The sequence below is a fragment of the Gallinula chloropus genome (genome assembly GCF_964237585.1).
Source record: "Gallinula chloropus genome assembly, chromosome: 2".
Classification (NCBI taxonomy): Eukaryota; Metazoa; Chordata; class Aves; order Gruiformes; family Rallidae; genus Gallinula; species Gallinula chloropus.
The window spans coordinates 147,125,739-147,150,868 of NC_140086.1; the positions used below are offsets into that span (position 1 = coordinate 147,125,739).

Here is a 25,130-nt window from a genome sequence, read left to right on the forward strand (position 1 = left end):
CATGGATGTGTGTCCCTCTGGAGCAGGGAGCTGGTTAGATTTCATTACATGGGGTTTTCAGATCATTTCTCTAACACATCCCTCAGTGGGGGCTTTGCTGGCATCCCTGGAGCCCTGGTGTTGCTGCCTCTCTATCCCATGAGTGCAGCCATGGTCCCCAGAGTGCTTGGCCCTGGTGCCTGGCAGATGCTCCTAGAGGCCCAACTTGTCCCTGGGCCACCAGCATCCTGGGGGATAGGAGCACAGTGCCACTGGGCTGCTGCTGTCCTTTGTGACATGGCCACACTCGCAGCCATGCCCAGGGGAGCAGCTGAAACCCACCATCTCCAGGCACTGTGGCAGGAGCTCCATGGGTGATAGAGCCAAGCATCCCCAGATAGCTCCACTTATGCCACTAGTGACAGTCAAGTCATCTCTAAGTGGCTGGTGACCCAGCACAGAGGCAGAGCCATGGTGCCAGAGGACCACCAGGCTGACTGGCTCTGCGGGCTGTGCTGGGCAGCAGCTCCCAGGGACCAGACAGCATTGCAGAGGGAGACCAGACGCTGTGGGATGGAAGCTGGCACGGATGATGGAGACACCAGGGTCAGCTTGGAGACTCCTGTCATTCTGAACAAAAATAAGACACAACAGCACAGGGGCTGGAGGGGATCTTTGTACCACTGGTGGATAAAGGTTTGTGAAGCAGCATCTGCAGGGATGGTGTAATACAGGCACAGACTCTGCTCAGGGTCAGCTCTGCCATGAGCTTACATGTAACAGGACCGTATGTAGCAGCTCCTGCTCACTTGCAGTTTAGATGGGTGAGAAAGGAGCTGACAAAGGGAGAAGACTTACACTGGGAATTCATATTTTGAAGACTTCCTCTTTGGGGAAATCACATTTCTTCTCTCCAGGGAAGCGAAAGAAGAAAAGTTGACCTTGGCTTACAATAAATGAGAGTTATAGAAGACAAGACTTCACACCTTCAGCAGCCTCAGCAGGCCCCAGGCTGCCTGCTGGCTTTTTGGAACTCTAACTTTTGTTTGGTGGACACCTTCACGCCAACCCCTCCTCTTGGCCTCTGCATACGCCTCATCAAGTCTCTCCCTGTCTGTCTCTCATTTCCAGCCCTCACCCTTCTTCAGCTGCATGCCACTTCAGTGTGTGTCTTGCTGTCAGCACCAGGAGAGATTTTAAACTTTTCAAACATCACCATTTATTTGAATTTTTCGTTTTGGCAAAGTTATGCCTAGTGTCATAGCCTGAAAGCAGGGCACTGCCCCACTGTGCACGGGCACCGCAGCAGCATCCTTCCCCTGAAATGGGCTACTACTTAGCAGAAGGCCCACACTTGAGGTCAGACAGACGGGTGACCATGCTGCTGCTGTTGCACATAGCTTTGATGCGGATCAGCTCTGCACAGCCCTTTTCTCTTGCACATCTCACTCAGGAGCATCCCTGGCTCATCCCCAGCTCTCCTGACTCTGACAGCCTCTCTCGGGACAAACCCACCCTCTCCCAGGCACCACTCAGACCAACCCCGCGGCCGTGTCACCCCACTGCTCAGGCGGCACGTGGTGCTGTCTAGTGTGGGAGGTATGGGGTGCAGTTGAGCAAAGGCTGGTGGCTGTCGTGGCAGCTCACCTCCTCCCCAGTGAGTCACCATGCCCCAGTATCAGTCGGCAGGGCTATTTCTGGTGGCCAGCCTGGAGCAGCACGAGTGCGCCCATGGGACAGTAATGAGCCACTCCCAAGGTCCGGCTGGATTTTTTTGGGCGTTGCTGAGTTCGACCAGCACGCACCATTTATAAATGACTTGTTTTCTCTTTGCCCAAATTATTAGCTTTGGATGGTGACAGTTTTAGAAGTGGATCTTGATGGGCCTTTCCTGTAAAGAAAGAAAAAAGGATGCTTGGGCTCCAAACAGGGCCTTGGTGTTTGTTTACTGGGAATTTGCAAAGTCCTTCTTCCCTGGGCATGGGATGCAAAGCAAATTCCCAGCCCCTGGGGCTGAGCCTCCTTCAAAGCAGCCTGTACAGCCCCCAAGGGAAGCAGTTCCCAGACATCCACGCACAGCTCTGTGCAGCTCCCCACACCCCAGTCCTGCCCAAATAGCCTGCTTGGTGTTCCCAGCCACTGCAGGAGTCACATGTCCAGACTCCCTTCCCTGGCTGTGCCTCTTTGTCTCTGCATTTAGCCAGAGGAACCACACACTGTTTTCCCCAGGTCCCAACAAAGGAACTAGTGCTTGGCCAGGTACCTCCTTACCCATCCTCACCAGCACTGCACACCAGCAGGGCCTGGCAAACTGCTCAGTACTTCTACTGCAGCTTCTCCAGTTGGCTTCAAGTTGGCTTCTTCCAGCCTTTTCTCCCCACTGACATTTTTGCAGGATTAGAAAATCAGAGGCCTGAGTTCAGGAGTTAAGAAACCTCCAGACAGCAGGCAGCGAGCAAAGCCCTCTCTGGCAGAAGGCTCAGGAGGCAGAAGGGGGTGGGGGGCTACACAGAAGCAACAACCACAAGAAAATGGGAAAAAAGGGACTTCAATGACTCTCTTTCCCCTGTGTTGTTTCAAAGGCACGACTTCAACCCAACCTTCTGTCAAGCAGAGTGGGGAGCTCTGCACTTCTTCAAACGTTCCCCAAACCTGCAGTAAGCTGCTTACACCAGGAAACCCTGCAGAAGAGCACAGTGGTGGGCTCAGTCTCAAGGTCACAGGCTGGTCTGAGGACAACAAACCCACTAAGCCCTGGAGGAGAAAAGGCATATCTGGCTCCCTAATTTCACTGGTTACTGCGAGCAGTGGGTTTGTCCCCGCTTGTATTTCCCCTTGCAGCTAGCACGAGTCTCAGTATTCCCCCAAGAGAAAATGAAACTACACACCAGAAATTAACACAAACAGAGACAAACCATTTGCAAAATCCCACAGCTCTGGGCAGACCAGTCACCCCCATCCGTCCAAGGCTTGTGTGAGCAGGGGTTTCCCCGTCCCTTTTCAGTCCCTCCCCCTCCCCTCCAGCCTCAGTTGCTCCAAATACACAGCTGCTCAGGCAACCAGATTAGAGAAGCAATCTTCCCCCTCCCAGTTATTTCTAACCCAGTTTCTCTCCCTGATCTCGTTCCCCAGGCAGTGGCACAAACAGATGAACCTAGACAACACAGGGATCAACCCATGGGATGCACTGGAGGGATGTGATGTGCTTGGGACACAATGTATTACTCCAGAGAGAAATCCCTGCCTAGCTGCAGCCTGAGGCTCACCTGAAAAAGTCATCAGCTATGAGAAAGCTCAGAGGGCTGGTAGCAATGCTTGGTGCTCAGTGCACCTGAACAGCTAGTTGTTGTCTGCGTACCAGCCCTCTGAGGTGATGTTTGTCATGAAGCCTCATACCGTTTAGACCTATGGATCTGCCTGGTTCACCAGCCAAGCCTTATCACTTATGTCTGGCAACACATAAACTGTAATTACTTTGGATAACCTGTCACTTATTACCTGCATAGCATGAAGATACGTAACAGCCATGTACTAACCACAAATATAAAATAGCAAGCCAGTCCCCGTAAGCAGTTTTCCATGCTAAATTATGTAACTGCATGGGGGAGAGAGGAAGGTGGCATTAAAGAAAAAAATAAAAGAAAAATCAGCGTAGCGTTTCTCAAATAGGGGTAAAAGCCCCTTAGCAGCCTACAGTTCCTACATGGATCTCACTGTTGAAGTATCTAGGCACTCAGTAAGCATTTGCGTAACATCCGGCGCCTATTTGGGGGGGATACACAATTTTGGAGAAGAAAAACTGGGGAAAGAGATGTTAAGCCCAGCTCCTGCTATGTGAAAAACTGCTCCCTACTAATTCTGTGAAACTCATTAAAGATCAAAAGACATCAGCAATAAAACAGAACATTGAATCACAGAATCACAGAATTGTAGGGGTTGGAAGGGACCATGAGAGATCATCAAGTACAACCCAGGTCTCTTGAGGAAAAGGTGAGCACCCAACCCATTAGGTCACATTTCCTTTAAGTCAACTACACTGGAAACCTGATCCCCAAATATTGTGATCACCACAGCCAAGATAAAACTGAGGAGGACTTCCCTACACAGCTCTCCTCAACGCAGCTAGTCGTCTAGAGATTTCACATGAAGTAGCAGAGCAGGTGGGTTATTCCCAGCAGGATTTTTTGCAACGATTGATGCCAGGCCTGAAGTGCTGCATGTTGTACACAATTGCTTTGCAGCATCTGTGCAGTTGAGAAGGAGTGTTGGTGTCTGAGATTTTGTCAGAAACACTCATCATCTGTTACCAGAGTCCAAAATCCATCAACAGTCACCTTCATTCAGCTCCCCAGTAAGTGGAATGATGCGTGTAGCATACCCAGGCCATGCAGGGGAGGTTGGCCCAAACACAGCCCCAGCCCCACACCCTTTTCAAAGATGAAACAACAGAACGACCACGTCTCAAGGCACTGAGCTGGATTTATTCATTTGACAGTATCAGTATCAAACTAGAAATCATCTGTTTAAGATCATACATCAGATAGAAGCAACATTAAATAACAGACGTACGAAAAAGAGACTGTGCTTCAGAAGAGATTCAGTGTACAACATACATAGTATGCCATTTTAACAAAAATGCTTATAAAGAGTCATCCTAAGCATCAAAGAGAGTTTTATAAAAGTTTACGTTCTCATCCCATGGGATGTACAGAACTATGCAGTTTACATAGTTTTACTATCATCCAAAACATCATGTTTCAAATGTATGAGGCACAGCAAGACTAACATAATTCCATTTCCATAGGAACATAAACACAGCTTGTCACTACTGACACGCTTTCCAAACCATAGCATTCACAGCAATTATACACGTGTACAATTTTAAAGTATTGAAAAGCAAGAGTCTGGAGCCTGCCCACTGTTACCAACAGGGAATAACATTTGCTCTACCCTTTAAAACTACCCAAGGTATCCTTACAGTAGCTGTAACATAGGAAGCAGTAGTCACTGCCATGTTTGTCAGGGACAGTTTGCCATGCTATTCCCAAAGCTAACAGATACCACCAGTGAAGGATTCCCTACACCCATAGAGAAGGGGAACAGCGCTCTGCTTAGCTCTGACCACTCAGGGAAGATGCAAAGTTAAAACACATCTGTAACCAAGTGATGCTTCGGCTCCAGAGACAGCCAATATAAATTAGCTCAGCTGAAGAGAAGCCCTGATTTCCATGAAGAATGCCCAGAGACTGGCCAAGTCTCAAAGACAGAACAAGACTAAACCAGTCTTTGACTGGTTAAATAAAGGACTTTTTTTTTTTTTTTTTTTGGAAGGTTTTCCTCTAAGGACAGGTCAGACTGAATCTCACAGCCCACATGCTCAACTTTTATTTTTTTTTCATGGCAGTATTTGCAAGCATATATTTTAAGTTTTATAAAAGTGCGAGGTCCAGCACAAACAGACATTCCCAGCAGTGTTCTTTTCGACATTTTCTTCTTGGTCAACCAGTGACATAGAAATATCATTGCTTGGGATCAGCTTATCAGAGCCCCTAAGGGTTTAGCTTAATCATCTGTGCAATTGAACACTATTCACATTTTACAGTCTACAATGGCGATACTTTTATGTACAAAGTTGAAAATCAAGTTTTAAGAGGTAGAGGTCCATTTCTGACCTGCTGACACACAACATTACTGAGTCAGTCGTATTCTAAGGCTGGTGGTCCCCTAACAATATTGAAATAACCAGCTAGAGCTCCAAGATCTATGTAGAGTGATCTTTGCCTCTTCAGCAGCTCCGACTCTTCCATGCTCCCGGTACACAATGAGGAATCTAAAAAGGAAAGAGACAAAGCATGCCCCTACTGTTATTTTTAAGGATAATGTAACATAAACCTCATATAAATGGAGAGAAACAAATTCAACCCACAAATCCAGGGCAAAGAGAGGGAAGTAACTTGCTACTGAAAAGAGCAAGTGTGTTCAACTACATCAAGAAACCTTTCCATCAGCTGGGACAGCTAGACAGACCTTCCTCATCCTCTGAGCCATAGTGCTAAGAGAGCTTGGTTCAGGGAAAAACTGCTAGCTTCCTGCCAGTTGAGAATTCCCCTTCACTACAGGGGAATTTTCATCTAAACAGATGACATCCTCCTTGTGTTGCAGGGTGAGGCAATACAGAACAAATATGGGACCAGTCTCAATTTTTTTTTCCTCTTCTAAACCAAGGTCTGAAGAAACCTTTGCAGTGGCAGAACTCCCCTGAACACTTGTGTAAAGGCTGTCCTGAAATGTCAAACACCTGAAGTTCCAGTTTAATGGTCAAATATCTTTTAACTTTCAAAAGAATCGAATCAGATGGCCTAAGCTGGTCAAAGCATTTAAGCACCCACAAGGCAAAATCCAGAAGGAGCAATGCCACTCCAGGAGCAAAGACTGGGATTGATCTAAACACTAAATGCATTCACTGCAATAATTTTGCATTACAGCACCCGAAACTCCGCATAGGTATCTTTTGAAATACTTACTGCAATCAAATAAACCACTTGTCTGGAGTTAAGATTTTAAATGCTTTTTGTCAGGTCTCTCCAAACACACTGTAGAAGTAGAGTTAAAGCATTCTGAAGCCTGCTAGCTAGCATGTTGCTAGCACCAGATGTCCCTTGGTCTTGATATTATCCGAGGACACATTCTAACTGGTACATGCATTATCCCTCATAAAGCACTTATTAACACACAAGGGAACCGTGTTCTATCCTGCAGTCCCTTTTGTTTTTAAAACAAAGGGGTTGTACTGCTGAAATTCAGCAACGTTACAGTTATGGTTTTGTGTGTGTGTCTTCAAGGGAGCATTGGTTTTGGTGGTGCTTGTTGGAACTTTTTTAATTCTATTAAAAACAAACTAACTAGTATCAGTAAAACATCTCTACCACTGTGGCAAATTAAGGCAATTTGGTGCAGCAGCCTATACTGCTGAGAAGTGCCCGGAATGACTGCCAAAGCCTTGCTGTGAGCCAGCCCTTCTGGAACTGCAGAATTCAAGGTTCCCCTGTTGCAGTCAATGGGCGTTTCAACTAACGCTTAATGAGCTCTGGGTCTGATCTCATCAGATTGGGATTTTTACTGGTCTCTTTCCAGAAGCTTTTTGAGTATCCCTTGTTTCTAAACACAGGCATCAGGTTTTGACACAAAGTATCATCAGGGGAGTGCAAGGTGCACACGCCTGATGTCCTTACCTGTGATTTTTTCTGGCAGCTGCAGCTCCTTCCTTGCATGCAGCCTCTTCCTTTCGAACAATGCCGAGTCCAGACTCTGGCACCGCGGCTGATCTTCTGGGGGTGGGTGCAAGGCTTCGTGTTTCAGTAAGTCTGCTGCAGACAGCCTATGATTAGGGTTCCTTTCTAGAGCTGCTTCTAGCAACTCCCTCATGGAAGTGCTGCAGTCTTCAGCGATGTCCTCTAAGGGCGGAGCTTGTTTGTGTATCTGTCAGAATGAAGACAGACCACTGAAACAGTTATTCCAAGAACAATGGAAGAGGAAATCACAGATAAACGCATGAGTGGTCTGGGAACTCCCCACTTGCTGGGCTGATCTGTACTCCAACAGAACATGTAGCAGCAAAAAACCCACCTTCTTAAGAATCAGATTTTATTATAAATGTACAAACTCAAAGCAAGCCTAAAGTCTGGTGCAATGCAAACGCACCAGATTTCTGTACCACACTGGAAGAACCAGAGAATCAAATTTGCCAGGCTTCAGCTTTTATCTGTGACTTTTAAGCAAAACACACATAGAACGTAGATGGGCATGCTTTGATCAAGTTCCACGCTGTTCTAACCCTGTCCTTGCAGTAAACCCAAGGCCTGTACATCATAACACAAACCACAGAGATGACTCCAGCTCAGCCTGTCTTCCCCTAAATCATCAAAACCCACTTCTTCCCTCCCCAAAAGCAAAAAGGATGATACCATCTTTCTGACTAACATTTTGATTGTTTTTATATGACTGGAGCTTTCTCATCAATACAGGAAACCCTTCAACTGAAACCAAGCTGCACTTACAATATAGAGGTAGGATGGATATGCAGAGCGAGGGTATCTGTTCACCCAGGGGGGGATGCCGGTTTGCATATGAATGATAGTAGCTCCCATGCTGTAGATGTCTGCTTTTGTTGTGTGGCCTCTGCAAAGGATAACTTCAGGGCTCATGTAAATCTGTGAGAGATAGTAAAAAAAAAGGTTAGTCAATAGGGGAAAACCTCGAGTAAACACAAATTGGTAACATTCTGTGATGTGCCAACCCCCCTCTGTAGGGATACATCCCACTGGCATCTTCAGCCTAAAGCCAAGCACCGTATGGGGGATACGATTTTTTTGCTGGGCACATTATCACAATCACAGAGACTTTCTCGTCTGGCACTTGGACAAACTCATACTCCAGGTTTGCTCTGCGCAGACAGGCCAGTAGCTATGGGACTTAGCTGGGCTGAGAGCTGCCATGGCTCCGCTTCCTTCAGCTGGGTAGCAGGAACCTCAATCCTCCACAGCAAAAGGAGGTAAGTTTGTTTTGTGGGATGCTGCTGGGACTGCTTCCTTCTGCTTGAACGATGTGGGCATGCACTAGGCTAAAGAGAGGATGACCATGCTACTAGCTGTAAGGTAGGAGTCCACTCCTCAAATCCCCACTACAAGGGATACTACACAATCTGGATGGAACTGAGGACACACACCTTTCTGACTTCCTTACTCTTCTCCTCTGCCTGCCTTATCCAATAAGCTGCATGTTGAGGCATTATCCTAACATGCTGGATGGTGAGGAACAAGGCAGGTCTAAGGCAAGGCATAAATTACAAGCCAGGTCTTTCAGGTCCTGCTGCGTGCCCTTTGTACCAGTTTATCCAAGAGCAGCTTTAAAGGCATGCACCCCCCTTCCATCTTTATTTTAAACCAAAAATCCTAATCTCATCTAAACCAAACAGAGCTTCCATTCAAACATTTCACTGAAACGCTTGGCTTTATCAAGACTCTGAAGGAGGATACAGTGAGAAGCTCCTGCCAGCTCCAGGCTGCCAGGAGCAGAGCAGGGAGAGAACCAGGCGGGCAGGATGCAGGAGACACACCCCGCGGTGCCCGCACAGCTCTGCCACCAACACTGGCTGCGGGAGTAGGTTTCAACATGACGTGGGCACAGCCCACACCACACTAGGTTTGACAGCCGCCCTATTTGCTTCTGGTTTCTACTTTTCCCTCACCCAATTTCCCTCTAAAGGAGCCAAACAGAACTTTAATTAGTTCAAGTCATCCTGCCACAAAGAATCACATTAAAAGCCATCAACTGACACAAGAGCAGGAAGTTAAGTCATCACCCCATGGTTTGACTACTTATTACCACAGATTGAGAGCAGCTGTAATTCCAAGGAACTACAGGTCACTCAAATTCCAAGGAACATTTCCCAGTAAATCACACACAGTATCTGCAGACAGAGCTGCACATCAGAAGCGTGTGCAACAAAGGTTCAGCAGGTGTCTACAGCTGCTACCTACTCCTTTCCATTGCTAAAACACACCAAGTTTGTCTGCACCCACCACCCTTAAGTCTCATAATGAGCAAAGAACAGAATTTCTACTGTTATGTAAAATTTTTTTTAAAAAATTGGTAAACACAGTGCAACTTGAGTGAATCTATGTATGCAAAAAGCAGCTTCCTTCTTGAGGGGAAAAGGATGCTGGAACAAGAACCCATCTGCAGTTAAAGTCAAAGTTTGAAAGTGATCAAGATGCACCTCGATTGCACAGGGCCAAAAAGCAAAAATGAGACGTGCATCCAAGCTGTGATTTCAGACGTATTTAGAGTGGCCTAAAAGCCTGTTGTCACCAAAGCAGGCAGCGGCACAAGGTGCAGGTACCTTCCCATGTCCTCCTGCTGGGCTGGCACTCATCTGCCAGTCAGACCAGACACATCCCAGCTAAAAACCGGTCCTTTCCTTCATGCTGTGCCAGTTTAACATTCCTGCAAATGAATCACACCTTCCACACTCAATAAACCTTGGCAAACAACTTTTTCCTCCCCTCAGATGGTTCTAACTGAGGTTACCTATTTTAGCAAAGTGACAGAAGTGTAACAGAAAGTGCAGCAAATGCCTCGAAAAAGCATTTCCTGCAGAGCAGCTTCGTGACAGCCACAGCACACCGTGCTGCCTGCATTACACGCACCCTGCTCAGAAGACCCAGGTTTTTCAGGCTACACCAGTTAAACAATACGTAACTATCTTTCAACCATTTTGTCCAGAATTGCAGCTATTTATTTACATAAAGAAGATTCATTGCATTCAGACTTTCGGTGCTACAGAAGCCAACAGAAACACTAAATCCCCAGAGGAGAACGTGCACAGCAGAGCTATCACTTCCTTTGTGGACACAAGACCCTGCCAATACCAGACATAAGAGAAGCCAGCTGGGTCACAGGCGCGATGCTGCACGGCAGTGCAGGGGTCGCACAGCTACGTGCAGGAGCAGCACTCCAGGACAGCTGCACCACACCTTAAGGCTGCATAACAGAGGGTGCAAAACTCCAGAGGACTTTTCCTTTCTTGAAAAAAAAATAATCAAGAAAGCCAGTGCTATAGAAGGCTATGAAGGGCATTTCTGTGTGACTGGATCAGGCCCTTCTCCACAAGGCTGAACACAGGTGCTGAGGAAAGGAAGACTGAGAGGAGGAGAACCTAGAGACTAGCATTCGCTAGCCTTTGACTGGTACTTGAAAATCTCCTTTCTCAGCACACTCTCTTCAGCCTTACTCCTGGCCTGCCATGCTGCAGCAGAACAGCAGCACTGCCAGTCCCAAGGACTGGCTGCCTCTCTCCCTTGAGACCGCAGTTGCCGCATTTGAGGGTCGTGGGGATTATCCTCTCTGAGGACATGGCAGGAGATGTGGAGTAATTTTCTTCTCACTAAATGGAGAACTAAGCAGATGATCATCAGTCCACTCCACAAACAGAAGTTTCCTGTTTGCACCCACCTCTATCCTTGGGAAATACCCTAACAGGGCTTCCAACTCATTCCCACCATTTTTCTTATTAATAGCATACAAACACCACCCCCCACCCCCCCAAGCAAACAAACCAACCCTAAACCAAGACAAAATAAAAAACAACAATACACATACATTAAATGTAAGATAGCACGCTGCTTCCAGTACAGAGAGCATTTTAAGATCAACTCCCCTGACTAGAAAGATAGTCAAAACAAATGCTCAAGTATTTTCCCCAAATAAACAAACAAGCCTGATGTTCTGTGAAATCTTAAGTTTATCCTACCCTTCCAAGGAGTGAAATGCTCTTTGTCAGATGTACAAGTACCTCCTCCAAACACAGTCTGTGCTCTGGAAGATTATCAAAACATTAAGCACCGAAGTTTCAGCTGAAATGTTTCTTGTAAGAAACCTCCTCTGGCAATAGAGAGCATGCAAAGTCACATTTGCAGCAGCTACCCAAGCGAATTGTTGCTACTTGATTTGTTCACTAAAGCTCCAGGCCTGGAAATACTTGAGCTCAAGTGGCATGCAGGACCCCTGTGCATGTTCAGAGTCAAAGCCACTGAGAATGTTTAAAAGATCCTCACCTCCAAATAATCATCAATCGTGCAATACTGCAATAAGTAGTCTTCAAAGGACAAGAGGGTTACATGTAGATGGAGAACAGAGGTTAGAAATGCTAAGGAATGAAACCCAGAAGTCTGTAATTTCTGTGGTTTCAAAGGAGGAGTCAAACTGCTGTGTTGAGCAGGTCACCCCAGTCCATCGCTGGGTATCTCAGAAGAAATCTTTGCTAGTGCAAAGAACCAAATTCCAGTCTGAAGCATCTCTGACCAGCAGCTGATTCACTGAGTACTGTTCCTTTGTTTGATTTCAATGAACCCTGATTTCTCTCTGACTTCAGATTAATAACAACTGACAACTGGGACTGCACAGAAGGTGACATGGCATTCAAAGGGTAACACCTGATTCACCATTCAGTAAGTTGAAAATAAAAATGTAATTGAGATTATATTTATTTTTGTATGCAAATTTTTGTTAAGTTATAAAACACTTTTGCCCAAGCTTTTACCCTCAAGCTCCAAATTTGAGCCTAACATCACAACCATGAGAGTAATACAACATATGGGCTTTTGTCCCTCTGGCTTCTTACCTCTGTTCCTCTAAGGTCTTTGGGATAGTAAATGTCTTCAGTCATTTGCACACTAAGACCAAAATCCACCAAAACAGCCTTAGTTGACATAAAGACAATGTTGCTTGCTAAAAGAAAAACAAAAATGATAGCATGTAAGTCTCTAGCACATTGGGCATTTATTTTACAATACACCTGTTTCATTTGGATGCAAGCCTGGAAAGGGAGATGAGCACAGTCAGACTCTCTCTATAGCGGACATAGTCCTTCCCCTAGCAAAAACAGGTCTGTTGGGTGCAGTTTTAAATCTTATATTAAGGATGAAATTAGAATGGTTTTCGTACAAAAAGAATCAATGTTTGGACATTTTCCTAGCTTAGGAAAAAGAAAAAAAGAAATAGATAGGAAGAAATGGCTGAGGGTAAGGGATGATGAAAGTGGAAGCCTGGTTGGCACCTCAGTACAGCAAGGCTTGCTCTGAAGATGTGGCCAAGGTGGAGAGCACGCTGTGCTGATCTGGCTATGTACAACATGGTTTTGTCACCAAGAGCTTTCTCTACACTACTGATTTGAGTGAAGCCAGCAGCAGGGAAGAACCGAGCCCCCCCACCCCCCAGCAGCCTCACCAGTCCCCTGCACTGGTCAGCAAGCACGTCTCAGTGTAATGGCAGAGGACCAACTGCGGCTGCACAAGTCATAAGAAGACAGAGTTCCTAACTCCCACTGAATTGCAGTGGTATCTAGGAGCTTAACTCACTTTCCTTTATAAAAGTTTGCCTAAGGCACAACTTTGTACTCAGAGGCTTTCTTTGCACTTGTATTTCTGGTCAAATATTTATGACGATAGTGCTCTGCGTAAGCCTTGAGAAATTCCTGTTTGCTTTTTCAGAAGACGAGGACAAATGAGGTCTCCAAGTTACACAACAGAAAACACATTTTCTCCTAGGGGAAAATGGGGCATTCTCTTTCCTGACAGTGACCACCGTGACTATCCAGTGGGAACACACAGGCTTGATTTCAGCGGCACTGGCTCCTGAAGCCATCCTTCACATGTCTCCCTACCAGCGCTACAGAAGTAGGTAAATAAATCTGTAATTTTAGGGACACCTTTGAAGATGTGGGATTTTAACACCACACTAAGGATGGTGCAGAGGATGGTGCCACGGTGCCACAGCACAGCAAGCTCTGCTGCCTGCTTGGGACTGCACCCAGCCCCAGCTTCAGCTGGGTTTGGACTAAAGCTCTCCCCACCAAATAACCTGGGATTTGCACCCAGGTGCCTCCAGGCCCAGCAGCCATCAGAGAAAGGCTAGAAAAAGCAAAACACAATCACATCCACCACATTCACAACAGGCCAGTTCCCCTATCCACTATCTAGATGTAGCGGGTTGGGTTTTGGCTGGTTTGGTTTTTAAACCTTTTAATTAATGTCACTCTTACTGCCAATTACAACAAACCCATAGGAAAGACTCTTACTACAAGCGAAAAAGCACAACTAAGGGAAAAATGAAACAGTTTTACAGTTGTCAGAATCTCAAAGGCTTACATGTAAAGTACTGACCCACATCAACTAAGGAAAAGAAATCAATTCAATATTAATGTATTTTTGTTTCATATCAATACGTTTTGATTATTCACACACCTGAATTAACATTCATACCCAGAGCTTTTTAAAAGCACATATATACTAATATTTGAAGTAATTATTGAAAGAAAAAAAACACAGTATAAATTACACATTTAGTTCCAAAGCATCTCAAACTGGGGAACAGCCATGCAGACACATAACATCTAAAAGAAGATGCAAGAGGAAGGTGGGCAAGGAAGCACTCGGGATGAATTTACATGGAAAGAGGGAAACTTGTGGCTTAACACAGACTGAAACTTTCACTCATTTTCTTTACGGGTTGGTGGGGGTTTTTCAAATTGAGTTGCTTGATAAAGGCAAAGGAACTACCACTTTCAAATCATCCTTTCCCACTGAAGGGAATTAATAAATAGTATAAATAATGATTATCTCCAGAACATGACCTTGTCAACATTGAATATTATATATCACTCCCGCCCACAGATGCAAGGCTACGTGCCCCAGCTCAGCCCCAGCCTGGGCCTGAGAGTACCCCAAGGAATCACATACATACGTTTAATATCATGGTGAATAATCCTCTTGGAGTGGAGGAAGTCAAGTCCTTTCAGAATATGCTTTGTCACCCAAATTATTTCAAATTCTCTCATAGGACCACAACTCTCCAGCTTTTCCATGACAGATCCTCCCTCTCCAGCTTCCATAAAGAGATGGATTGTCTCATCCCAGAGAATAGCACCATATAATTCAGCAATGTTTTCATGACGGAAACATGCCTGTATTTCAACATCTGATGGTTTGAACTGTTCCACTGGAACCTAAGACATTAAAACAAAATGACAGAAAAGCAGCTCAAAAAGCAGGTCAATTGTACTAACACTAGTTACCCTGCAGATTAAAAAGGAAGAAAGCAGCACAGCACTCCTACCCACTCGTTAAAATACGGAGCTTTATTTTGATCCTGTGACTTGTTCTTCCTGTCCAGTTGACATGCATCCTGTTTAACATGGGCAGTTTTTGAAATCATGCCCAAATAAAAAGTATAATCTTCCAGAAAAAGCAATGTAGCAAGAGTTATTCCCGTCAAAATCTGGTGGTTACGCAAAAGCTCTATGCAAACTTCCTGGTGAAGGAGATAAAAATCCCACTGCTTTTTCCATTAGCTTTGCGCTGCCTCATGTGCTCTCCCGGAACTATACACACGCCTGACACGTGGATCACTGTGCAGCCCTCACCACAGTCTACACACTAACCAGGCTCATGACCATAACTGACCTTGATTCAGTCCTTATCAGCGCTGTTTTATGGCTTGCAAGAAACAAAACCTGCTTTAAAGTGAGCACCTGGCAGCACTTGATTTCTTTAAAATTACTGACGCCAGGTTGCTCAGACAATAAAAGCAGTGTTTGCATACACACACTACCACTTCTTTTGTTCTCCTTCCCTCAGACTTGCTCCTGAGAACCCAGTAAGATCCTAATATTTTTACTGAATTAAAAATACTGTTTGTATTTTCAGGAACGTTAGGATGCTTTAATTCTGCAGGGGGTTACACAGCAGCAGCAAACTACACTCTATCCCCACATGGGTACAATGGCTTCAAGGGAAGGACATAAACCACGCCATCCTGCAACTCTTTTACACACTCAAGTAATACAGGTACTTATTCATGAGCCCAGTGATATAGAGCATTGTCTCAGCTGAGCTTTTACTGGTCCTAAATGCCCACCACTCGATCCAGAATAGTATGTTGAAAAATAAACCTGAAATAAAATCTTGGCTTGCATAAAAATAGGGGGGTGCCTCGCAGTTTTCTTGAGACATCTCACAACCTTAAACTCAGTCAGTGCCCAAAACACAATGCAAGTTGCACTAAACTGAGCTCTCGGGGACATTAATGACACTGGAGTAAAGAAAACTTAAGTCTGAGGATCCCAGTTAAAGGATGAGATCCTAAAACCATCCGCACCAACAGGGTTTTGCTATCACTTTCAGCAGAAAAGTAATCTCATACTTGTCCTGAGTACAGGACAAGTAGAAATCCTTCTATGCCTGCACTGCAGCAGGCCTGCCCATGTGGCAGTCACACATGCTGCCAGATACCTACAGAATGCAGAAACTTTTGCAGTTTCAGAGTCAAAATATGAAAACAAGTAAACAGGTAACACCACACGTTTCTCTACCTTGTGTAGGCCAGCAAAATCCAGATGATCATCATGCTAACAGTAGAATTTGATGGTGACATATTTGAAAATATACTGTAGGTGCCCTGTTGTACAATATTGGTTCAAAGATAAAGCTACTGAACTAACATACCAGTTTGCATGCCATTCGTTTCTTGGTTTCTCTATCTTGTGCTAAGTACACCTTCCCAAAAGCTCCCCGAGGAATAAAATCGGAGCCAATGTTCCTGTAAGTCAACTTCCATGGAAACAGGAGGACATCTGAGTCGATCTGATAGCGCCCATTCTTGGGGGTGATCTGTGGGGTCAAATAAATAAAAAGTAATCACTATTAAGTTAAAACTACTTCAAGCCCAATTAACTTTATACATGCATTGGGAAAAAAAAAACCCTAATGTATCACTTCTGCATGTGGATGTTGCATGGGATCTGTTGGGCAGTCTTTATTTAGAAACACCAAATGGGAACAGCATGTGAGGTGTGGCATTCATTCACAGCCCAGGCATCCACGTTTCTCTCCAGTGACTAACTTACAAAGTGTAAGTTGCAATTAATTGTCTTGAAACAACAACAACAGCAGCTGGGTTAATGAAATTACCCACCTCTTGTTATTAGATTTACCTGCACATGTTTGTCCTTCCTGTAATCTGCTAACTTGTTATGCCACATACCTGTTACTCACAGGCTATCTTATACAACGTGAGCAAGAGTTTCAGCATTTCCTAATATCACATGTACTGCTAGGGGAACACATTTTAATTTTCCATCTTGGATCAGAGTTTCTGCTGTTTAGTTAAAGGTCAAAGAAGCCTGTCATGATTTTACCAGCCAAAGCCTTCTAGTTTTACACTGCAGATCAATAAAAAACAAAAGCAGGAATTACACTGTCTGCTTTAGGTGGGTAATGGTGGAAACTCTGGTTCTCTATACCATCAGCGAGGCAAAGAGGGCTCCTTCAGGAAGCGATTCAGAGCATCTCAGTCAGTATCTTGCTCTAAATCTTTCTCTGAAACAGTTCCCTCCCTCTGCACATGACAGAGACCAAACTCCTGAGTAGGGCCCTGTGAGTACTGCTTGAGGTCCCTCAAAATTCTCTCATCTAAAGAAATGGCAATGCTTGTCAATGTGCTTCTAATTTGTTCAGGGGTATACAGCAGTGTCCATATCTGGAACATAATTAACCTGTTTACGGCTACTTTATCAAGGTTCTTGAAAACATGTAAAAGCAGATCAATGATATTTATCGCATCATGTCTGTCACATGGCCTCACATACTCAGCTCTTCAGCCACCCTTTTAAGATAACAGCATATTAGGAAGATTATTTAGTTTAGATTTCTTTTTAAGATCTACCACAATCTTTCTGTGTTTTAACTACCTTCATGGTTTTCAATTAGTAAAGTATCTTCTTGACTGCTGAAACTGTAATTCATGACTAGTATCTGCATGAAATAATTCTTCAAAGTTCCCTATTTTGGGGAGGGTGAGTTCTTATCTGTTGGGGTGGTGTCTTTTAATAATTTTACTTAATTTTTTGCTAAGTATTTTACTTAGGATATGCAGAATGAGCCTCACTTCTATTTATCAGAGACAAGGTAAAGATTCTAGCAATCTGTACATCTCTGGTGCTCGCTTCTGCATTGCAAGGGGTTGAGATTAGCTAATCCACATAGGTTACACCTATCCTGGAAAGTAACACAGACCAAGTGGAGTGGATCTGCAGAGGAAGAGAGCACTGAGCATCAACCACACTGTTCATGTTTTCAGGAGGCTTTCGGGACTAGATCCTAGCCTGGTCCTGTGGTGTGAATGCTCATTTGTAGCTTAACACATCCTCTAGTCTTAACAGAAAGAAATCCAGCTTGTGCACTCCAAGACCCTTAGTTACACAAGCCACAGTGCAGTTGGTGGGGGTCACCAGGCAATCAGAAACACTCCTGATCCTAACTAAAATGCTGCCAATATTTACAACAGAGATGTACCTGCTGAAATGCATGTACAGGTAATGAATGCCCTGCCTCCAGTCCTCAGGTGCTTAATGGGATCACGTGCACCTAATAGTACTTGGTTCATACCAACTGTATGCATCTGTAGAAACAATATGCAAGCAAAACAACCACGAGTATGTAGAACAGTGTCTATCCTAAGTATAGGAAACAATACTAGTAAGTGTTGTTTCAGTGCTACAGACTTTAAAAGCGACTGTTTTGCAATACTGCAGTGCTCCCTCCAACTCGGAATAAAGCAATACCGTGGGCTGCTTCACACCTGAGTAACCAGTAAGCCTCAAGCAACCAATGTTTACATATAAAACATATTACGTGCAAGATATTTAAGATGACAGATGTGGCACGTTTGAAGAAAATAAAGCAGCAGCCCAAACATCAAAGCAACCGATTTTAAATACAGTGACACTCATATCTACAGATGCTTGTAAAACACATCATTTTAGGGAAAAAAATTATCATATCTCAAAATAATGCATTTAAACTTGAACCTAGCAGTGTGTGATATTGCATGTTGTTACTCTAAAAGTCACAGTTGATGGTACATACTTTTTTTTCTCCTTACTACTTTGTACATTTTGTGCAGATAAATTCAGTGACTACACCAAAATAGATCCTGTTGTGCGTAATGAACTATTTTTACTGTGTGAACACAAAGCATTGGAAAACCCTTACCATCTCCCAAACCTGTAAGCCATCACAGCTGTAGCTTTTGCTTTTTTACTGCATGTCTCACATTTGTATTCAATGTTGGGAAATGTTTTCTAATCTCCAGGGATACCAAGAGGCAACATACAGGGGAACTGTCTGAAAACAGACCATTCTCTGTAGCTGCCACAGGGGCTAGGCATGACAGCCTTAGAGATCTCCTCCAGTCCCACATTTGCACAGGGAGCAACAGCCTGACTGTTACTCCTGGGACTGGGCATGATCTTTATACAGATTCATTAAAAACTTCTAACTCCTATAGTCTACTAATTTTCAAGTAAATAGAAGAGAGACATACCATATTCAAGAGGATTCCAGATTCTTGCTGTCTGCATCCTTTAAATTGTTTTGCAGTGTCAGACACCTGATTTGCAAAAGCAAGCAGATCTTCCACAGTCCCATATTTGACGGAGGACGTCAAAGAAACCTCCCTTTCACAAAACAGTAAAGATTCCGCTCTTTCTTCATTTTGATTTGCCTCTTCACACATTGTAATTAAGCTGTCTTCATAGACCGCAAGGTCACCACCTGGATAAAGGTTTTCCATGATGTCTATCACCTCAGACATATTTAAATTAGTTAGCAATAAGTCAATCTCTCCTTTGCTATCACTACCCGTGCTCATATACTCCATTACTGTCCAATTTGCAAAACCAGTCCTGAAAAAAAAAAGAAAAAGACACAAACCTGAAAACACTTTTCATCTAAGTTTGCTTTAGTAAAGTAAGAATAAAAAGAAGTGATCAGAGTGATAGGCAGTTAGACAGTTAGATTTAAAATTATTAATTTGTATTATAAAGAAAATCATGATCAGCAGACTAGGTGAAGAGGAAATGGAGGAAAAGTCTTTGCTAGTGAAATTTTATTTAGAAGTTATTGGTGAACCTCCTCTGTCATTCATTCCTGGAATTCATTTTGATAAAGCTTTTAAGTAGAGGAACGGCCACAGTAAGGAAGCATGAAGCAGTTATATTTTGCTGGATATGCAGATATGAAGGATACAAATGAAGGAACTCCTTATTTGGAACTGAATGACAGTGACAACATCATTGATTAGGCTGTCTTCAGGTTTTTATGAGCAATTTATGTGATGTGTCCAGAAAGAGGAGGTCACGGAGCAAGATCATTCCACTAGTAATAAGCATCTGTCAGTATCACTGCATAAAGCACAAACAAGTCACTACCTGAGATACCCAACCCATCTTTTATTTTTTGCAAATAACTTGATCAGAAGCAGACTTCAACTGACATTTTCACCAATTTCAGGAAGAAGCCAGAAACTGAGTTATAAAAACAATGAGCTTCTGAAGCAGTTTCTGGCAGTTTGTTCAGCCCTCACTAGTCATAACAATAACTTTATAAAAATCTCAACCACTTTGTTGAAGTAGACTTTTGCTACAAGAAACTGGGTTCAACATCCCCAAAAAGTCCTTTTCCAACCCAGGTTCCTACTTTAAGCCAGAGAGAGTTACTCTACTGACGTTAAAAACATACGTGTGGTCAGTCATTAAAGTACTTACAAAAATAGTTTTCAAGACGTAAATGTCTAGAGCACTTACCTTGTATTTATCCTGGTTACATCACATAATACCATCAAAAACGTCTCAATATAATCCCTAAAGTCGTCATGTTTCTTGAACCTGTATTTACCACCGATGATAATTTCACAGCGTTCTGTAGCAGTCTATTAAAAGAAGCAAAACAAATAAAGCCATAGCATACTAGCTCAAGCAGAAGGACTGGTTTATACTCATATGATCATTTGCTTCACAAGCTCCACGGAAAGAAAAAGTAGTAATCACAAGGCTAGGATAACAGGGGATTTTTCTGCAGAAAAAGATGACAGCTCAAAAAAGAATTAAGCTAGCTATGCTCATCCAGATTTCCAAGCAGTAGTGAAAAATAGTTTTTCCATGGTTAGGTCTTGACTTTTAATCTCCCTGCTTCATACTTGCTAATAGCAAAGCAGAGAAGGATTTCATTCTCTTCTAACAGAACTAAGCAGAGCACACCCTATTTATAGAACTTTCATTTCCCTTTTTCATAATCCACTGCAACCACCTATCTGGGCAAAAGATAACCAGACAAAAATACACTTAAAGAAAAAAGAAAAAGAAAACCCAAACCAAAAAGCAAGTGGCAAATACAACCTATTTATCTCAAGGACAAGCAGCAGTCTCGGTCCCCTGAGGCCATGAAGCAATGCCATTTACCCAGGTACAGTTTCTGGTTATGATCATTATCTTTCTTACCCTCCGCACAAGGACGTGGAAGCTTTGTGGCACGTATTTCTCATGGGCTAGAGTATTTACGTCAGCTCCAGTGTTGAAAAAAAAAAAAACCTGAGTAAACTGAGGCGGCTGCGTTGGTAGAGAAACCAAGACCACGTGCTGCCAGTCCGAAAGCCAGCACCGTACAGCTCAGCAAGAGGCAGCACGGGAAGAGGCAAGGGGAACACCTGCGGCACAAGGTGCTCCTTTCCAAACCCTTGGGGTGGGTGGCAGAGCCCGTGACACCCCTGTACCCCAAGAGGGACAAAGCCACATTCACCAGCACTCTACACCAGTTCAACCAGCCTCAAGTCAGCCTGACAGCACCCCTAGCATGAGGGCAGTCGGGTAGGAAACGCTGCGGTCACTAGCGCTGCTCGAGTGGGGAGCACCCAGGCTTTGTATCTGGGGTGCCGAGAGAGGTCAGGTTTTTCCAACCTATACAAGAAACGAAAGATAACCAAGGGTGTTTTCTAACCCTTAGCATCCCACCCTCTTGTTCCATGCCCAAACTAAAGGCTGTTCAGAAATAAGAAAGGCTATTCTTTATTATAAAGGAGATTGTTATTTTCCCCCGCAGCAGGACTTCTGTTCTTTTTTTGGTTGGTTTTTTTTTTAATTCGCGCTCAAGTAGCGAGGGTGGAGAGAAAAGAAAAAGTCCAATCATAAAGGGAACTGAGAGACTGCAAGCGTGAAGACAGGTAAAGCTAGACCCAGGGGACTTTCTGAAGAAAAACATGAGCCTCTAGATGCTCTAGTGTTTTGTGGATAAAGACAAGTACATATCACTGTCAAACTAATACTCTCTGATCACATTTCCATGCCTAAGGCATCTGTACAGTTTAGACCAAAAGCAGCTGCACATCTGTCATCTGTCCTTATATCTAGCAAGTTCTAAACACTAAGTATTTACATAATGAGAGCAGCATCTAGACCTTATGAAGTTGATTTTTTACATTATGCAGCAACTTATGCATGATATTTCCACATCAACAAAAAAACCTACCCCAACAAACAATAAAACCCGGAATTCTTCCTTTTTTATCCCTAAAATCTCATACTAGTATCTGATGTGGGCTGTCAAATAATGTTCTAAACCATTCTACACAATCCAGATACATGACTAAGTGTGCTTTACTCAAGTTCTCAGTTAAAAAGCCGAGTGGAAAAATGAAACTAACAGTAAGCACTTGTAAACCAGTTGCTAAAGCTCTCTCACATTCTGCCATTATTTCAACATCACCACATGAGTAATTTGCAAGCCAAGAGGTTTTTTTCCTCTATTTAGCCTGAGTAGCTTTTCCTTAAACCCTTTTCTGAGAAGTGTGCTGCTTGACAGCATCCTGATCTCTGCCGTATTAAGAGTAACTGAATACCAGTTTTGTGAGCCCCTGTGGGATTTTTTTTGTGTCAAGGGGCAACAAAACAAACAAACAAAAAAAACCAAACAAAACCTGCGGACTGGCTCAACACAACCGTACACCCATGAAGATTTCTTGTGCTGCTTTTAGGGAATAATTTTCCGGTCTAAGTGGCAAATAATTGTCCACCAGCGATTAAAAAATAAAAAGAGAAAAATGTCCTTATTTGCTTTCAAGAAAAGATACCGACAGACCTTGGAAAACACCATCCCTTAGATAAAAAGCTCTCCTGTTTAAGGGTCAAGAAACATCAACAATTTCGACATCATTTCAGATTTCCACTTAGGCAAAAGAAAAAAAAATAAATCCTAGGGCTCATCTGCAGCCGGGGGGCCGTTCAGTGCCCCCCTCCCTCCAGCTCACCCCACACCGGCCGCAAATGCGGTGCTGCCCAGCTGTAACCCCCTGCACCTCCGCGCTCTGCTGCCAGCCGGCCGAGCCGGAGGGCGAGCGAAGAGGCAGCCGAGCCGTCTCCGCAGCCCCGTCGGGGCTCTCCCCGCGCCCGCCGGGACACCGCGCTGCCCCCAGACCCAGTCCCAGCCCGGCTCCCCCCGCCGCCCGGCCACGCTTACCCGCGGGGCGCCGGGAGAGGCAGCGACGCGCCGCCCGTCCGTCCGCTCGCAGCCAGCGCCGGGACGGCTCGGCAGGGTCCCGCGGGAAACTCCCGGGGGCGGGGAAAGGCGCAGGTAGCACCGCCCGCCCCTTACCGAGGGCGGGGGACCGGGTGGCTCCGGCCACGGTTTCTATTTCGGTTTCCTGGAAGGCGGGAGCGAGCGCCGCCCTCTCCCGGGCGCGGAGCGGGGGGTGCCGTGCGGCTCTGCCGTAATCCCGGCGGGAGCTCCAGTCGTGCCGCAGCGTGTCCCGGGCTGGGGCGGCGGCGAGCCGCTCCTGCGGCCCGCGATGTTCCCCTGTGCGCCCGGCGGGGACCCCGCCAGCCTCCCACGCACACGCACTTTAGGCATTATCTGAACAAAAGTTCAGCCGAAACTCCGGTGGTATTTAGGACGGTAACGCGAAAGAGGCGTTAGCGGCAGCGGCATTAAAAGAGAGAGTAGCATCAGTTGGGTAATGGCTAAAATTGAGCAGGATCCCATCTTACTTCCAATACCAAAGGCGGTCACTCCTGCAGGACCGTGATGCCCGACAGCTCCCCTTCAGTGAAGCAGCTTTTGAGCAGAGCAGTGGCACCTGTTATCACCATAACCAGTTGCTGCAGCACTAGGAGGATGAGCTGAACCTGTCTCCAGATCTCATGAGATGCAAGCTGCATTTTCTTGTTTATCATCTGCAGCATAATGACTATTTGCTTATTGATGCCAATGCCCAAACTTTCATTATAAAGTTGCAGGACAAACACTCACCAGGAATCCGTGTTTATACAACTATCCAAGTCCTTTCCTGTTCATACTATCCAGACACACTGACTGCTTCCTTCAAAGCTTGCACTTTTGCTGCTTCTCCTACATTGTTGAAGATTGTCCAAAGCATGGCATAAAACACATTCTGCATTGTGCAGGGATTCAGACAGACTCACTACCTGATGTTGTTTTCCTCAGCATCATAATTTAGTGTGCTCACCACTGCTAGAAGGCTTAACTTCCATTCACATATGGTTTCTTCTCCAAAATACACAGGTGGCAAAATACACACTGGCAAACCTCCACAAAGGAGTATGTATCTTTGAGTCTGGTCTTGCTCAACTGCACTATTCAGTGCATTTGCTAAGAAGCATCTGTGAAAAAATGCAAGAAAGTTGGGAGATGATTAACGGAAGAAAAAAAGAGAGGAAGGAAATGGGGGTGATTTAGGAATAAGGCACAGGAGAGGTGAAAAGGAGAGAGATCAGGCCCAGCAGAGAGGGTGGAATTGGCAGCACCTTGAATGTAGGAGGTTAAGGCTGACTAATACATCCTTAACACGTAGCTCTCACGCTACCTAAGGATACCTAAGGTATCGGAGCATTTCAGGAACTTGCTTGGGTTATTAGTTTTCCTAAACCCACAATTAATTTTAATGAAACCGTTTTCCTTTTTTAGACAAGCTGAAAGGTAAAAAGAGGAGTCGTTTCTTTCTCCACATCAATGAATTTAGGAATAGAATTCCAGGGGAAACCTGCATACTCAGCACAGAGGGATGGAGGAAACACAAGTCTCTGCTCCGCGTCGTGCGGACACGGGGTATAAACTGAAATGCAGTTATGTCACAGGCAACTGCTCCCCGTCCTCTGGATCATCCTGGGGTACAAACCACAGATAAGAAGGTTATATCAAGTACCTACAGACCCTGACTTACCCAGAGGCTACCAGGAGAGTAGCTCAGCAGCAAAGACCTGCCAACACATGAAGTACTCGTGCTGCCCCTAACATACCCTCCATGTACCCTACACGTACCCACGAGTGCCAGCCAGCAGGGCAGCGGCCTGGGCCCCCTGCAGCTCTGTGTCCCAACCTGCGCCCTTCCCATCCCGCAGCATCCCGCCGCCTCTACAGCAGCCCCGCTTCTGCGTCCCCGGGACGGGACGGGACGGGCCGGGACAAGCGCACCGCTTCCCCTTCAGGTGCGCCTCCTCCGCCCTGCCCGCGGCCGGCGGGGATCACACCACTGGGTACCACAGGCCCCGCCAACCGAGCGCGCAGGAGGCCCGGGCACGCCTCGGGTCCGGCTCGGGAGACGCCGTGCCCTCCCTTAACCCAGAGGCACCCCAGTGCACCAGAGCCCGCTCCCCTCCAGACGAAGGAAGACTGAACTTCGCCGGCCGCCGTCCAACGCGGGGAGCGGCGCCTGCGCACAGACTACTGCCGGCGCGAGGCTGTTCGGGC

At 45.2% G+C, this 25,130-nt stretch overlaps 1 protein-coding gene across 1 annotated transcript; it reads right to left on the reverse strand.

The window, feature by feature from the left end:
- Positions 1-4,440: 4,440 nt before the first annotated feature.
- On the reverse strand, positions 4,441-19,269 carry MAP3K8 (mitogen-activated protein kinase kinase kinase 8). Its single transcript, XM_084279863.1, has 7 exons — positions 18,919-19,269; positions 16,041-16,205; positions 14,281-14,542; positions 12,161-12,267; positions 8,037-8,189; positions 7,212-7,458; positions 4,441-5,809 (listed from the first exon to the last, which is right to left on the reverse strand). Exons 1-7 carry the CDS (start codon positions 19,252-19,254, stop codon positions 5,676-5,678), a joined length of 1,404 nt encoding a protein of 467 aa, XP_084135989.1. The 5' UTR covers positions 19,255-19,269; the 3' UTR covers positions 4,441-5,675.
- Between the last annotated feature and the right edge of the window lie 5,861 nt (positions 19,270-25,130).

Excerpts from the sequence above, each read along its gene's own strand:
- MAP3K8 (XM_084279863.1), bottom strand. The coding sequence starts at position 19,254 with ATGGAGTATATGAGCACGGGTAGTGATAGCAAAGGAGAGATTGACTTA. Across the intron at positions 7,459-8,036 it reads ATCCATCCTACCTCTATATT|ATACACAAACAAGCTCCGCC; the intron begins GTAAGTGCAGCT and ends TCATTCTGACAG. Across the intron at positions 5,810-7,211 it reads GCTGCCAGAAAAAATCACAG|ATTCCTCATTGTGTACCGGG; the intron begins GTAAGGACATCA and ends TTTCCTTTTTAG.